Source organism: Procambarus clarkii, chromosome 18 (assembly GCF_040958095.1).
Source record: "Procambarus clarkii isolate CNS0578487 chromosome 18, FALCON_Pclarkii_2.0, whole genome shotgun sequence".
In the NCBI taxonomy this organism is placed as follows: domain Eukaryota; kingdom Metazoa; phylum Arthropoda; class Malacostraca; order Decapoda; family Cambaridae; genus Procambarus; species Procambarus clarkii.
The window spans coordinates 28,888,965-28,903,496 of record NC_091167.1 but is presented as its reverse complement, the minus strand read 5'-3'; the positions used below and the strand labels follow the sequence as shown (position 1 = coordinate 28,903,496).

The 14,532-nt window shown below is 49.7% G+C and overlaps 2 protein-coding genes across 3 annotated transcripts in view; both read left to right on the top strand.

Annotated features, from left to right (window-relative positions):
- LOC138366040 (uncharacterized) overlaps positions 1–470 on the top strand; it is a 29,729-nt gene extending 29,259 nt beyond the window's left edge. Inside the window, exon 5 of the mRNA XM_069326764.1 lies at positions 202–470. Within this exon, the coding sequence (XP_069182865.1) occupies positions 202–470 (269 nt within the window). The remainder of the gene's footprint in view (positions 1–201) is intronic.
- LOC123754361 (ADAMTS-like protein 5) overlaps positions 1–14,532 on the top strand; it is a 116,108-nt gene that overhangs the window by 71,105 nt on the left and 30,471 nt on the right. The gene's annotated exons all lie outside the window — the stretch shown is intronic.

Sequence of the window (14,532 nt, the reverse complement as noted above, 5' to 3'; positions counted from 1 at the left end):
CACCGAAGTCAACGGAGACCAACACTTTTTTTCGGGGAAATTGCTGAATACTAAAATTGACCTTCACCACGGCCACCACAACGACCAACGCCACGGACTCAAGTGCACAGGAATCACCCTACCACCCACCCAAGTTACCAAGGAACTCTTCACTGAGCTCTGGCAGTGCTTCAAGTACTACCAGTACTTCCAATACACCAGGGAGTGTCCTGGGGGCTGCTGCCCCCAGGATACCTGACCAGGACGACGAGGCCGACTTCGAAGATGAAAATAAAAAAGAAGCCGACCACGATGACTCGACCGACTCTGATGCTTCAGTCGATGTCACCGCTTCTCCCGCCCCTCAAGCGACCGCCCGGGCACCATCTCCCCCTCCAGATCCCCTATCGGCACCATCCACACTGACAGACTCACATGCTGACGCCTCCGGGTATATCCGACGTGGCCGCGTCGAACGACAGACGCCATAACTCCATACTCGACAACGATTACTGGGAATGCAAGTGCAGGGAATCCTTCGGATCCTTCAAATGGTCGTCCCTCAAGAACGCCTTCACCGCCACTCCTGCGACTACAACACCTTGAAGAAGGAAATTCGACCAGACTACAAACATCGGGGAACTGGAATTAGGAAACCAATCCTCTTGTAACTCCCTGACATCTCCCTCTAGACCGGCCGACTGTGGCCAGCCGCCGACAGCACTGTTGACTCCTGTGGCACTCAACAGTGAGCAACGTGTGTACCCCATCAATTCACCGGTCTGACAAGCCTTGTGGTTTTGGATTGGATTGGCGCGTCCACGGACCTCATCCCTAGATCTCCAGTATTAGCTATTAATACTGATAATGGCTGCAAAGAACCTCCACTTACGGGCTCACCACAGCCCGTGGTCCCAGTGGAGATGCAGAGGGTGGAGGTGGCTGCCTCAGGCCCCAGGGGCTACCTCAGGCCCCAGGGGCTGCCTCAGGCCCCAGGGGTTGGTTCTGGCCATATATAAAGTGAAGGCACGAGACGCCAGTGTTGACAAGGACGAGGCCCTCCAGCCATCTCTCATCCCCGGGCGTCAACACAGCCATTGTCAACCACACAAAAGGAGCTTGACCATCTTCCTTAATAATGATTGGTGCTTGCCGGCCCTCCTCGGCGACACGCGTCTGAGATCAGGAGGAATAGGAGGGAGAAATGGGATAGGGAAGTGAAGGAGAAACAGGAGGAATATGGAAGAGAAAAGATTAGAGGAGAGTGGTGTTGATTGATTACTTTATTTTCTACAATGGACGTTGCCCATGGCGAGGAGTGGATTTTTCTGTTTATCAGTCTACTGTTCGATACCGGCCACCGTTTCAGAGTGCTCAAAGAAACCTTCCGACTCCTCTGGCACAAACAGTGGTGTATCCTTCACCCTCACTCTGTTATCTTGTAGGTGTGACACGTACTCACCTATTTGTGCTTGTAGGGGTTGAGCCTTGTCTCTATTGGTCCCGCCTCTCAACTCTCAATCAACTGGTATACAGATTCCTGAGCCTACTGGACTCTTATCATATCTACATTTGAAACTGTGTATGGAGTCCGCCTCCACCACATCACTGCCTAATGCATTCCATCGGTTATCTACTATGACACTGAAAAAATTCTTTCTAATGTCTCTGTGGTTCATTTGGGTACTAACTTTCCACCTGTGTCCCCTTGTTCGTGTTTCACCCGTGCTGAAGAGTTTGTCTTTGTCCGTCCTGTCAATTCCCCTGTGAATTTTGAAGGTAGTTATCATATCTCCCCTTACTCTTCTGTTTTCCAGGGACGTGAGGTTCAGCTCCTTCAGCCTTTCCTCGTAGCTCATACCTCTCAGTTCCGGGACAAGTCTGGTGGCATACCGCTGAATCTTCTCTAACTAGTGGTATACAGGATCCACGTGTGTGTTGTTCTCTGGCAACCCACGTTCAATCCCCTGCTCCGCTATAGATCAATTTACTTCTATTTCCATTTGTCTCGTTTTCTTGTTCTAACTTCAGTTCTCGTATCCTGGTCTTCTCTTTTTCTTTCTCTACCTCTAGTTCTAGCTTAGCTTTCTCTTTTTCTACTTCACTTTTCATCTGCATTTTTAGCTTCAACTTCTCTAGCTGAAACTGCCTCTCTTTGTCCTCACTTTGCATTTGGAGCTCTAGCTGGGACCTCTCCAAGCTCCTGTTCCGGCTGCTGCTGCTACTGTGGCTGCTCTTACTACTCCTGTTTGACCCCCTGTGACCTCCCTTCATCTTGACCGTCATCTTCCCCTCCACCTTCAGCTCCCTTTAGAGCTCCTTGTTCTACCACTTCACTCCTGGCTCTCAATTCCTTAAGGATCTCATCCTTCATCAATGCTACCTCATTTCTCTGCAATTTGTCTGAACTGTTCATTTGTACATCCCTACAAGTCCTCAGGCTTCCCTGAATCTACAAACATTTGCACCTTATCCATCTTTTCCTGTGGGTTTTCTACCTGCTTTCAAGGACCCCGTCCTTGAAAAGTACTAAGGTGGTTCTGTTACTCAGGTAATACCAGTTTTTTATTTAATGAACACATTTATGTACATCTGCATTGGTGCAGCTGCCCTAGACTATATGAAGGGGAGTACAGTGTGTGTCAAGAACTAGCTATTCGAGACTATATGAAGGGGAGTACAGTATGTGTCAATTTTTTTTTTTTATTAATACATGAGGTACATCTGCATTAGTGCAGCTACCCTAGACTATATGAAGTGGAGTACAGTGTGTCAAAAGTGTATTTAAAATAATGTTAGAGTCTATGGACTCCGAACTGAACATTTCACATCCACAGACTTCGTGAAGGAGAGACGGTGGAGTCTCTCTCTCTCTCACATAATATGCTGGAGAACAGCTCGATAATGCAAACTTAAACAATGCTGTGAAAAAATAGACACATTAGCACTATAAATATGTGCAAGTCCCTACTAAGAAAATAGAGAAAAAGATACGAACAGCAATGAGAACTGCTCCATCTATTTGCGAAAATCTATTTGCAGAACATCTCAAATACTTTACTCTTGTAGAGTGGAGTAAGGGGTTCCTCCTGCTCCTCCATGAGCAAGAGGACGACCATGTAGAGACAGAGAAACGATCGAGCTAAAGCTGCAAGAATAATGTAAAAGGCAGGAGAGGCAAAGAGAGCAAACGGTCATAAGTGAAATTGAGAGAAATCCAAAATATTTTTTCCTCCCATACAAAATCTAAAGCAAAAACTATTTCTAACATTGAAACCTTCCATAACGGTGATTGAACTTTCACAGATGACGACAAAGAAATTAGTGAAATACTGAGGTTACAGTATTATGCTGTTTTCAGTGAACTCCACAACACAGTGCAAATCACTGATGCAAACGAATGTGACACCAACATCGACTCACATATCAGATGTCGCCTTAACCTCACTGGACAAGAAAAAGAGAAGCCTGTCCACACACTCTGCGCCAGGCCCACACTCCTCGAATTCTATATTCACCAAGAATTGCTAAAACAACTATCACAGGCCCTAATTATATATATATATATATATATATATATATATATATATATATATATATATATATATATATATATATATATATATATATATATATATATATATAACTCTAACGTCACAGATCATAAAAGTCTTTGAAAGAGTGTTAAGAAGTAAGATGATAAAACACCTGGAATAAGAGTGTTTACATCAGTACACAACAACACGGGTTCAGAAGAGGACGCTCCTGCCTCTCACACTTGCTAAACCACTATAACGTGGCCCTGAATACCACCACGGAAGGCAAACAAAATGTTTTCAAAAGGTTTCAACCAATGTGACTATGGCGTTATTGTGCACAAAAGGAATTACTGGTAAAGTACGACGATGGATCTTTATCTTCCTAACGAACGTAACCCAGAGTTTAATAGTCAACAAAGTAATATCGGGATCATCCAGTGTGAAAAGCTCAGTCTTTCGAGGTACCGTACTTTCTCCGGTACTGTTGCTCATCCTCATATCAAATGTAGACCAGGATATAAACTATTGTACTGTAAAGTTTGCAGATGACACCAGGATTTTCATGAGAGTAGATAATGTAGAAGACACAGCAAACCTCCAATCTCCATGTTAATCGGATCTCTCAATGAGCTGTAGAGAATGACACAGAGGTTAATGAGGAAAAGATCCAGCTCCTGCGCTACGAAAAAGCGAAAATATCAAAACGGAAACCCACATATAAAACGCTGTCAACCCACACTATTGACAGAAAAAGTAATATAAAAGATTTGGGAGTAATCATGTCAGAAGACCTTTCAACGAGCACAATAAAGTAGCTGTCTCAACTGCAAGAAACATGACAGGTTTGGTAAGAAAAGTCCTTCAAACACAATTGTTAGACGCTCCAGTAACCACGTGAGTCCAGTCTAAACTAAGCAGACACTAGGCTTTGCACCACGTTAGGTTAGAATAGATTTTGTTCCTATTCATAGTCTTCCCCTTTCTGGGTGAGTAGGGCAAGGTGGCCTTACTGGCATACTTTGCAAGGTGGCTTCCCCTTTTCCAGCCTGTCAGAGGGGAGTACGAAGGGAAGTGTTGCCACGCTGGGTGTTCCTTAAAGATGCCCTCCATCCACTGTCAAAGTTTATCTCCTCCTCCCTGGTGGCTGGTGATGCTGTAGGAGTCTGCGTTGACGGGGACACCATCCTGGAGAGGGCACTCTGCTGTCGCCTGATCCTTAGAAGCTCCCGCCTCTGTAGTGTCGAAAGTTTCCTCGCTGCTTCCTGTAGAATCCCACGGGCTCCCCATAGCCCGTGCTACTTGGAAATTTTTGTTCCAAGTAGCGAATCTTAAACAACAACAACATGTAGAATCCTCTCTGGGTATCTTAGCTACTACCCCAGCCCAACCCAACCAGGTACAGACCCGAGGGTCTCAATGGTCTTGACTGAAACGCACGTCCTTACTGGAAGGGAATTATCAGTAGAAAGCGCCAAGCCATTACGACTATATAACACTGGGAATGGGTCAGGATAAGGATATGGAACGGGGGTGGCAGGGGGAAGGAATGGTGCCCAACCACTTGGACGGTCAGGGATTGAACGCCGACCTGCACGAAGCGAGACCGTCACTCTACCGTCCAGCCCATGTGACTGGCCAATTATGAGTCGTCTTCGACCACTTCAGATTATGTACCAACTCTCACAACTTTCCTCACAATGATCAGTTATTCTCTCAAAATTTCCATGACGTTGTGGGCTCCCTGTTCTCTATTGTTCTCTCCTGTTCTCTTCTGTTTTCCTCTGTTCTTGACAATCTCTATATGAGCGATATTATGAATCTGTTCTTCACACTAAATCTCTCTCTCTCTCTCTCTCTCTCTCTCTCTCTCTCTCTCTCTCTCTCTCTCTCTCTCTCTCTCTCTCTCTCTCTCTCCCTCTCTCCCTCCCTCCCTCCCTCTCTCTCTCTGGCTTCGTTATGCCCATAATCTTTTTTCCTCTTTGGCTTCAAGACTCTTTTTTTCCAGCCTCTCCTCTTTAAATACTCTGGTTCCTTTTATCAATTTCAAACTAGAATGGGAATCGAAATTCCCTCTTTTTCCAGTGTGTTTCCACTTTTCCCAGCTCCTTATCCTCAAATTCCAGCTGCTTGTCCTCACATCCCAGCTGCTTGTCCTCACATCCCAGCTCCTTGTCCTCCCATCCCAGCTCCTTGTCTTCATATCCCAGCTCCTTGTCTTCATATCCCAGCTCCTTGTCTTCATATCCCAGCTCCTTGTCCTCATATCCCAGCTCCTTGTCCTCATATCCCAGCTCCTTGTCCTCACATCCCAGCTCCTTGTCTTCATATCCCAGCTCCTTGTCTTCATATCCCAGCTCCTTGTCCTCATATCCCAGCTCCTTGTCCTCATATCCCAGCTCCTTGTCCTCACATCCCAGCTCCTTGTCTTCATATCCCAGCTCCTTGTCTTCATATCCCAGCTCCTTGTCTTCATATCCCAGCTCCTTGTCCTCATATCCCAGCTCCTTGTCCTCATATCCCAGCTCCTTGTTCTCATATCCCAGCTCCTTGTCTTCATATCCCAGCTCCTTGTCTTCATATCCCAGCTCCTTGTCCTCATATCCCAGCTCCTTGTCCTCATATCCCAGCTCCTTGTCCTCACATCCCAGCTCCTTGTCTTCATATCCCAGCTCCTTGTCTTCATATCCCAGCTCCTTGTCTTCATATCCCAGCTCCTTGTCCTCACATCCCAGCTCCTTGTCCTCACATCCCAGCTCCTTGTCCTCATATCCCAGCTCCTTGTTCTCATATCCCAGCTCCTTGTCCTCATATCCCAGCTCCTTGTTCTCATATCCCAGCTCCTTGTCCTCACATCCCAGCTCCTTGTCCTCATATCCCAGCTCCTTGTCCTCACATCCCAGCTCCTTGTCCTCATATCCCAGCTCCTTGTTCTCATATCCCAGCTCCTTGTCCTCACATCCCAGCTCCTTGTCCTCATATCCCAGCTCCTTGTCCTCACATCCCAGCTCCTTGTTTTCACATCCCAGCTCCTTGTCCTCACATCCCAGCTCCTTGTCCTCACATCCCAGCTCCTTGTCCTCATATCCCAGCTCCTTGTCCTCATATCCCAGCTCCTTGTCCTCATATCCCAGCTCCTTGTCCTCATATCCCAGCTCCTTGTCCTCATATCCCAGCTCCTTGTCCTCATATCCCAGCTCCTTGTCCTCATATCCCAGCTCCTTGTCCTCACATCCCAGCTCCTTGTCCTCATATCCCAGCTCCTTGTCCTCATATCCCAGCTCCTTGTCCTCATATCCCAGCTCCTTATCCTCATATCCCAGCTCCTTGTCCTCACATCCCAGCTCCTTATCCTCATATCCCAGCTCCTTGTCCTCACATCCCAGCTCCTTATCCTCATATCCCAGCTCCTTGTCGTATATCTCAGCACTTTAGTCTGGTGTCCCTTCCAAGTGCCTCGTAATCAAACTGGCCAGAGACATTCCCCTCATAACTACATTACCTAACCTTGAAGGGGGGAAATATACAGGTAACCTGTATATACAGGTATACCACAGTAGAGTTTACCTTTGGGGCTGTGAACCAGATGTTGGTAAAACCTTAAGTCTTAAAAGTTTACATAACAATGCTACGTGCTGGAGCTGCAAATAACAATATCAGCAGGTATTCATAGCGGTGGTTGCAGTATCTGCACATGTAGATATGTGTAGATACTGCACGTGTTTTCCCACGTATATAGACGAGGCAGTGGTTGTAATATGTGTGAGTAAATGAACAAATCCACAAGGGCCGTGACGAGGATTCGAACCTGCGTCCGAAAGCATCTCAGTGGTTGCAATGTGTAATGTGTGAGTAAGGTGCTAGAGAGAGAGCAGTGTTACAACATGTGTGAGTAAGGTGCTAGAGAGAGAGCAGTGGTTACAACATGTGTGAGGAAGGTGCTAGAGAGAGAGCAGTGGTTACAACATGTGTGAGGAAGGTGCTAGAGAGAGAGCAGTGGTTACAACATGTGTGAGGAAGGTGCTAGAGAGAGAGCAGTGGTTACAACATGTGTGAGGAAGGTGCTAGAGAGAGAGCAGTGGTTACAACATGTGAGAGTAAGGTGCTAGAGAGAGAGCAGTGGTTACAACATGTGAGAGTAAGGTGCTAGAGAGAGAGCAGTGGTTACAACATGTGTGAGGAAGGTGCTAGAGAGAGAGCAGTGGTTACAACATGTGTGAGGAAGGTGCTAGAGAGAGAGCAGTGGTTACAACATGTGAGAGTAAGGTGCTAGAGAGAGAGCAGTGGTTACAACATGTGTGAGGAAGGTGCTAGAGAGAGAGCAGTGGTTACAACATGTGTGAGGAAGGTGCTAGAGAGAGAGCAGTGGTTACAACATGTGTGAGGAAGGTGCTAGAGAGAGAGCAGTGGTTACAACATGTGAGAGTAAGGTGCTAGAGAGAGAGCAGTGGTTACAACATGTGTGAGGAAGGTGCTAGAGAGAGAGAGCAGTGGTTACAACATGTGTGAGGAAGGTGCTAGAGAGAGAGAGCAGTGGTTACAACATCACCACTACACTAGCCACACAAAAGACCTCAACACCTAAGATGCAGTTCTGGCCATTGACTGCATCAAGTGATGACGTCATTGCTACGTAAAAATCGTTCTGTCTTATGATGAGCGGTGGACGGTAGACTATTCCTGTCTCCTCTAGACGGCTCGAGACGCTGTCTCACGCCGGCATCTGGGGATACACTCGCTCGCCTCCTCTCCTTGTCCTCATCATAAGCAATTGCTTTGAACTTCCTACAAATATGCACAGATTAAACACAAAAAAAGTAGTTGAATAGAAATGGCTTCGCCTTTGCTCGGTATCTCTTTGTAACAATTTGCGGTCTATCGTGCCCTGGATGAGGATGATAGCAATGTTTTCATGTCATATTAAGGTTAATTCAGTTAGTTCGAGCGAACGAGGAGCCAGAAGATCGTTAACGTTGCTTTACGAGCACCGCGTCTCGGTCAGGGTCAACACCAAAGTCATAATGGAGAGAATCGGACGCGCCACTGTTTATATTCGGCTGTCTGGGTGAGTTGCCAAGTACCATAAGCGCGCGTACGCATGCACTCATAGCTCATATATATATATATAAAACCTTTTCACTGCGACTCTCCCTCCGACGGGATTTTGATTACCCTCCAGCGCACGCGAAGAACAGTCAAAACAGTCGTTTCTTTTGGTAATATAAGCGCGATGGTGTGTATGTTTACGCTGTTATTGGGCGGGGTAGGGGAGGAGAGTTGCCAAGTGCCACATTACTGCGGCCGGGCCACTGCATTATGGCATATATATATAGCTTCGTCTCGGTGTTTTATTCGATGATTGCTGAAGGATAGTTCAGCCCTTCAGGATAGGTGTTCTCAGGGCTGGAGGAGCTGCTCCCGTGCAGCGGGCGGCCGTACATGGGACTTAAGATGTACGCAAGTACAAAGGCTGTGAGCAGAGCAAGCGTTGCTAATAATAGTAATATATGACCTTGGCAGTGCTGCTGGGGTCAATGGGCGGCCTTGGCTGTACGTGATTTTACACTTCCCACGAACACGTGCGCGCGGGAAGGATAGAGATTAACCACGTACACGCTGGCGGAAGCCACGTACAACGCCCACCTGCAGCCCCCCACGTACACAGTGGGTCTTACTGCCAGGAGTTGCCAAGTGCGGGCAGCTCCAGGCAGCGTTGCCCCCTCACAGCGCTGGTATTTGCTCGCTGTTTTGATTGAGTCAATATTATGTCTTGAGTTAGTTCAGTCCATTTATTATGCGCACTGTGACCATCCTGTGAGTGGTGGTGGTGCACACTATGGCCATCCTGTGAGTGGTGGTGCACACTATGGCCATCCTGTGAGTGGTGGTGCACACTATGGCCATCCTGTGAGTGGTGGTGCACACTATGACCATCCTGTGAGTGGTGGTGCACACTGTGACCATCCTGTGAGTGGTGGTGGTGCACACTATGGCCATCCTGTGAGTGGTGGTGGTGCACACTGTGACCATCCTGTGAGTGGTGGTGCACACTATGGCCATCCTGTGAGTGGTGGTGCACACTATGGCCATCCTGTGAGTGGTGGTGCACACTGTGACCATCCTGTGAGTGGTGGTGGTGCACACTATGGCCATCCTGTGAGTGGTGGTGCACACTATGGCCATCCTGTGAGTGGTGGTGCACACTATGGCCATCCTGTGAGTGGTGGTGCACACTATGGCCATCTTGTGAGTGGTGGTGCACACTATGGCCATCCTGTGAGTGGTGGTGCACACTATGGCCATCCTGTGAGTGGTGGTGGTGCACACTGTGACCATCCTGTGAGTGGTGGTGCACACTATGGCCATCCTGTGAGTGGTGGTGCACACTATGGCCATCCTGTGAGTGGTGGTGCACACTATGGCCATCCTGTGAGTGGTGGTGCACACTGTGACCATCCTGTGAGTGGTGGTGGTGCACACTGTGACCATCCTGTGAGTGGTGGTGGTGCACACTGTGACCATCCTGTGAGTGGTGGTGGTGCACAATATGACCATCCTGTGAGTGGTGGTGCACACTATGGCCATCCTGTGAGTGGTGGTGCACACTGTGACCATCCTGTGAGTGGTGGTGCACACTATGGCCATCCTGTGAGTGGTGGTGCACACTATGGCCATCCTGTGAGTGGTGGTGCACACTGTGACCATCCTGTGAGTGGTGGTGGTGCACACTGTGACCATCCTGTGAGTGGTGGTGCACACTATGGCCATCCTGTGAGTGGTGGTGCACACTGTGACCATCCTGTGAGTGGTGGTGCACACTATGGCCATCCTGTGAGTGGTGGTGCACACTGTGACCATCCTGTGAGTGGTGGTGCACACTGTGACCATCCTGTGAGTGGTGGTGCACACTATGGCCATCCTGTGAGTGGTGGTGGTGCACACTGTGACCATCCTGTGAGTGGTGGTGCACACTATGGCCATCCTGTGAGTGGTGGTGCACACTGTGACCATCCTGTGAGTGGTGGTGCACACTATGGCCCATCCTGTGAGTGGTGGTGGTGCACACTATGACCATCCTGTGAGCGGTGGTGGTGCACACTATGGCCATCCTGTGAGCGGTGGTGGTGCACACTATGACCATCCTGTGAGTGGTGGTGCACACTATGGCCATCCTGTGAGTGGTGGTGGTGCACACTATGGCCATCCTGTGAGTGGTGGTGGTGCACACTATGGCCATCCTGTGAGTGGTGGTGGTGCACACTATGACCATCCTGTGAGTGGTGGTGCACACTGTGACCATCCTGTGAGTCGTGGTGGTGCACACTGTGACCATCCTGTGAGTCGTGGTGGTGCACACTGTGACCATCCTGTGAGTGGTGGTGGTGCACACTATGACCATCCTGTGAGTGGTGGTGGTGCACACTATGACCATCCTGTGAGTGGTGGTGGTGCACACTATGACCATCCTGTGAGTGGTGGTGGTGCACACTATGACCATCCTGTGAGTGGTGGTGGTGCACACTATGACCATCCTGTGAGTGGTGGTGGTGCACACTATGACCATCCTGTGAGTGGTGGTGGTGCACACTATGACCATCCTGTGAGTGGTGGTGGTGCACACTGTGACCATCCTGTGAGTGGTGGTGGTGCACACTGTGACCATCCTGTGAGTGGTGGTGGTGCACACTGTGACCATCCTGTGAGTGGTGGTGGTGCACACTGTGACCATCCTGTGAGTGGTGGTGGTGCACACTATGACCATCCTGTGAGTGGTGGTGGTGCACACTGTGACCATCCTGTGAGTGGTGGTGGTGCACACTATGACCATCCTGTGAGTGGTGGTGGTGCACACTGTGACCATCCTGTGAGTGGTGGTGGTGCACACTGTGACCATCCTGTGAGTGGTGGTGGTGCACACTATGACCATCCTGTGAGTGGTGGTGGTGCACACTGTGACCATCCTGTGAGTGGTGGTGCACACTGTGACCATCCTGTGAGTGGTGGTGGTGCACACTGTGACCATCCTGTGAGTGGTGGTGGTGCACACTGTGACCATCCTGTGAGTGGTGGTGGTGCACACTATGACCATCCTGTGAGTGGTGAAGGGAAGGGGGCAGAGAGGTACCTTCTCCACCCCAAAGTGGAGCTCAACATTCGCTGAACTTTGCACGCGACAACATCAATGAACAAGCCACAGAGTTTGTCGATAATAACAGCTCATCTTTCCTCATAGATCTATGTATATCACTCACCACTTTACTCACCACTTAACTCACCACTTGCCCTGAGACACAGGATCCGAGGAGAGGTTAAGATAGTCAGCCAAGTACCCCTGAAGGAACTTTAATTAAGTTAAGAAAAAGTTGAAACATCATTACAGTCACACAGGAATATAGTGGAGGACGGGTGAGTCAGGGGGGACAGGTGAGTCAGGGGGGACAGGTGAGTCAGGGGGGACAGGTGAGTCAGGGGGAACGGGTGAGTCCGGGGGGACAGGTGAGTCAGGGAGAAGGCAGCTCCACTCAGACACTTCACAACACGAAGCTTCAAGAGGAACAGCTCGAACGAGTGAAAACTTTTGGGGAGAAAGTGTTGACAAGGCGGAGAAGGAGCCCCGGGCGCAGCCGGGGAGGCCCCTTGTACGTGTGTGTGTGAGTGTACTCACCGTGTTGTACTTGCGGGGGTTGAGCTCCGGCTCTTGGGCCAAGCCGCTAACCCCAACCACCCACCTAACCCGTCGTGTCCTATGCATAGAAAACGGAGATGTGGGGGTTCTCGTAGCAGAGTGGCCTTCTTTCTCGCCTCACACTCCGGGATCCCAGATTCGATTACCGGGCGGAAAAGAAATCGAATATATATATATATATACACACAGGCTCCCTGCCCCTGACAAAGCGATATATATATTTGTAAGCCATTAATTTTGATAATAGGCTGCATTTGTGACGTAGTTTACCGCAACCAGAAAGAAAAAGTTGTCAATTAAGAGGAAGAGATGAGGCAGCAACAACTCATCTCTACTGTTGAGTATTTTTAGATGAGTATAAAAAGTTGGAACTGGTCTTAAGTCGACCATAGTTGACGATGAGTAATGAGTCGAGGTGTGAGGCCCCACACACCTGGGCCCCCAGCCCTCCTACACCCAGCTGTGAGGCACCACACACCTGGGCCCCAGCCCTCCTACACCCAGCTGTGAGGCACCACACACCTGGCCCCTAGCCCTCCTACCAACCCGTTCTCACAAATTCGTAAAGTCAATATTGACTTATTAACTACGTGCATAGGTGATATACTAAACATAATAGATACCCCTAAAAAGATTCATAGAAAACACCGACCTTACCTAACCTTGTTAGTATCTTAAGATAAGCATCTTATTGCTTACAGTTATTACTTAACCTATACCTATTATAGGTTAGGTAATAATTGTAATTACGAAGCAATAAGATGCTTATCTTAAGATACTAACAAGGTTAGGTAAGGTCGGTGTTTTCTATGAATCTTTTTAGGGGTATCTATTATGTTTAGTATATCACCTATGCACATATTTAATAAGTCAATATTGACTTATTAAATTTGCGAGAACGGGTTGCTCCTACACCCAGCTGTGAGGCACCACACACCTGGCCCCTAGCCCTCCTACACCCAGCTGTAAGGCACCACACACCTGGCCCCCAGCCCTCCTACACCCAGCTGTGAGGCACCACACACCTGGCCCCCAGCCCTCCTACACCCAGCTGTGAGGCACCACACACCTGGCCCCTAGCCCTCCTACACCCAGCTGTAAGGCACCACACACCTGGCCCCCAGCCCTCCTACACCCAGCTGTGAGGCACCACACACCTGGCCCCCAGCCCTCCTACACCCAGCTGTGAGGCACCACACACCTGGGCCCCAGCTCTCCTACACCCAGCTGTGAGGCACCACACACCTGGGCCCCAGCTCTCCTACACCCAGCTGTGAGGCACCACACACCTGGCCCCTAGCCCTCCTACACCCAGCTGTGAGGCACCACACACCTGGGCCACCAGCCCTCCCACACCCAGCTGTGAGGCACCACACACCTGGGCCCCAGCCCTCCCACACCCAGCTGTGAGGCACCACACACCTGGGCCCCAGCCCTCCTACACCCAGCTGTGAGGCACCACACACCTGGGCCACCAGCCCTCCCACACCCAGCTGTGAGGCACCACACACCTGGGCCCCAGCCCTCCCACACCCAGCTGTGAGGCACCACACACCTGGGCCCCAGCCCTCCTACACCCAGCTGTGAGGCACCACACACCTGGGCCCCAGCTCTCCTACACCCAAATATCCGCTACACTTCTTGCACTCAAATGTGTTTTTATGTGCAACATTGCCACGTTAATTTTAAGGCGCTCCTTGACGTTCATTATTCAACACTTGGAAGACATAATTGTAAGATATTTGTATCTGAATCAGCAGCACGCAGACATGACAACGATATTAAAGATTGTGTATGTGTCTGGCTTTACCTCTCTGCCTGATGCAACTGGTGAGATGGCCAGAGCAGAGCCCCAGCAGAGTACACCAGCCCCAGCAGAGTACACCAGCCCCAGCAGAGTACACCAGCCCCAGCAGAGTACACCAGCCCCAGCAGAGTACACCAGCCCCAGCAGAGTACACCAGCCCCAGCAGAGTACACCAGCCCCAGCAGAGTACACCATCCCCAACAGAGTACACAATCACCAGCAGAGTACACCAGCCCCAGCAGAGTACACCAGCCCCAGCAGAGTACACCAGCCCCAGCAGAGTACACAATCACCAGCAGAGTACACCAGCCCCAGCAGAGTACACCAGCCCCAGCAGAGTACACAATCACTAGCAGAGTACACCAGCCCCAGCAGAGTACACCAGCCCCAGCAGAGTACACCATCCCCAGCAGAGTACACCAGCCCCAGCAGAGTACACCAGCCCCAGCAGAGTACACCATCCCCAGCAGAGTACACCAGCCCCAGCAGAGTACACCAGCCCCAGCAGAGTACACCATCCCCAG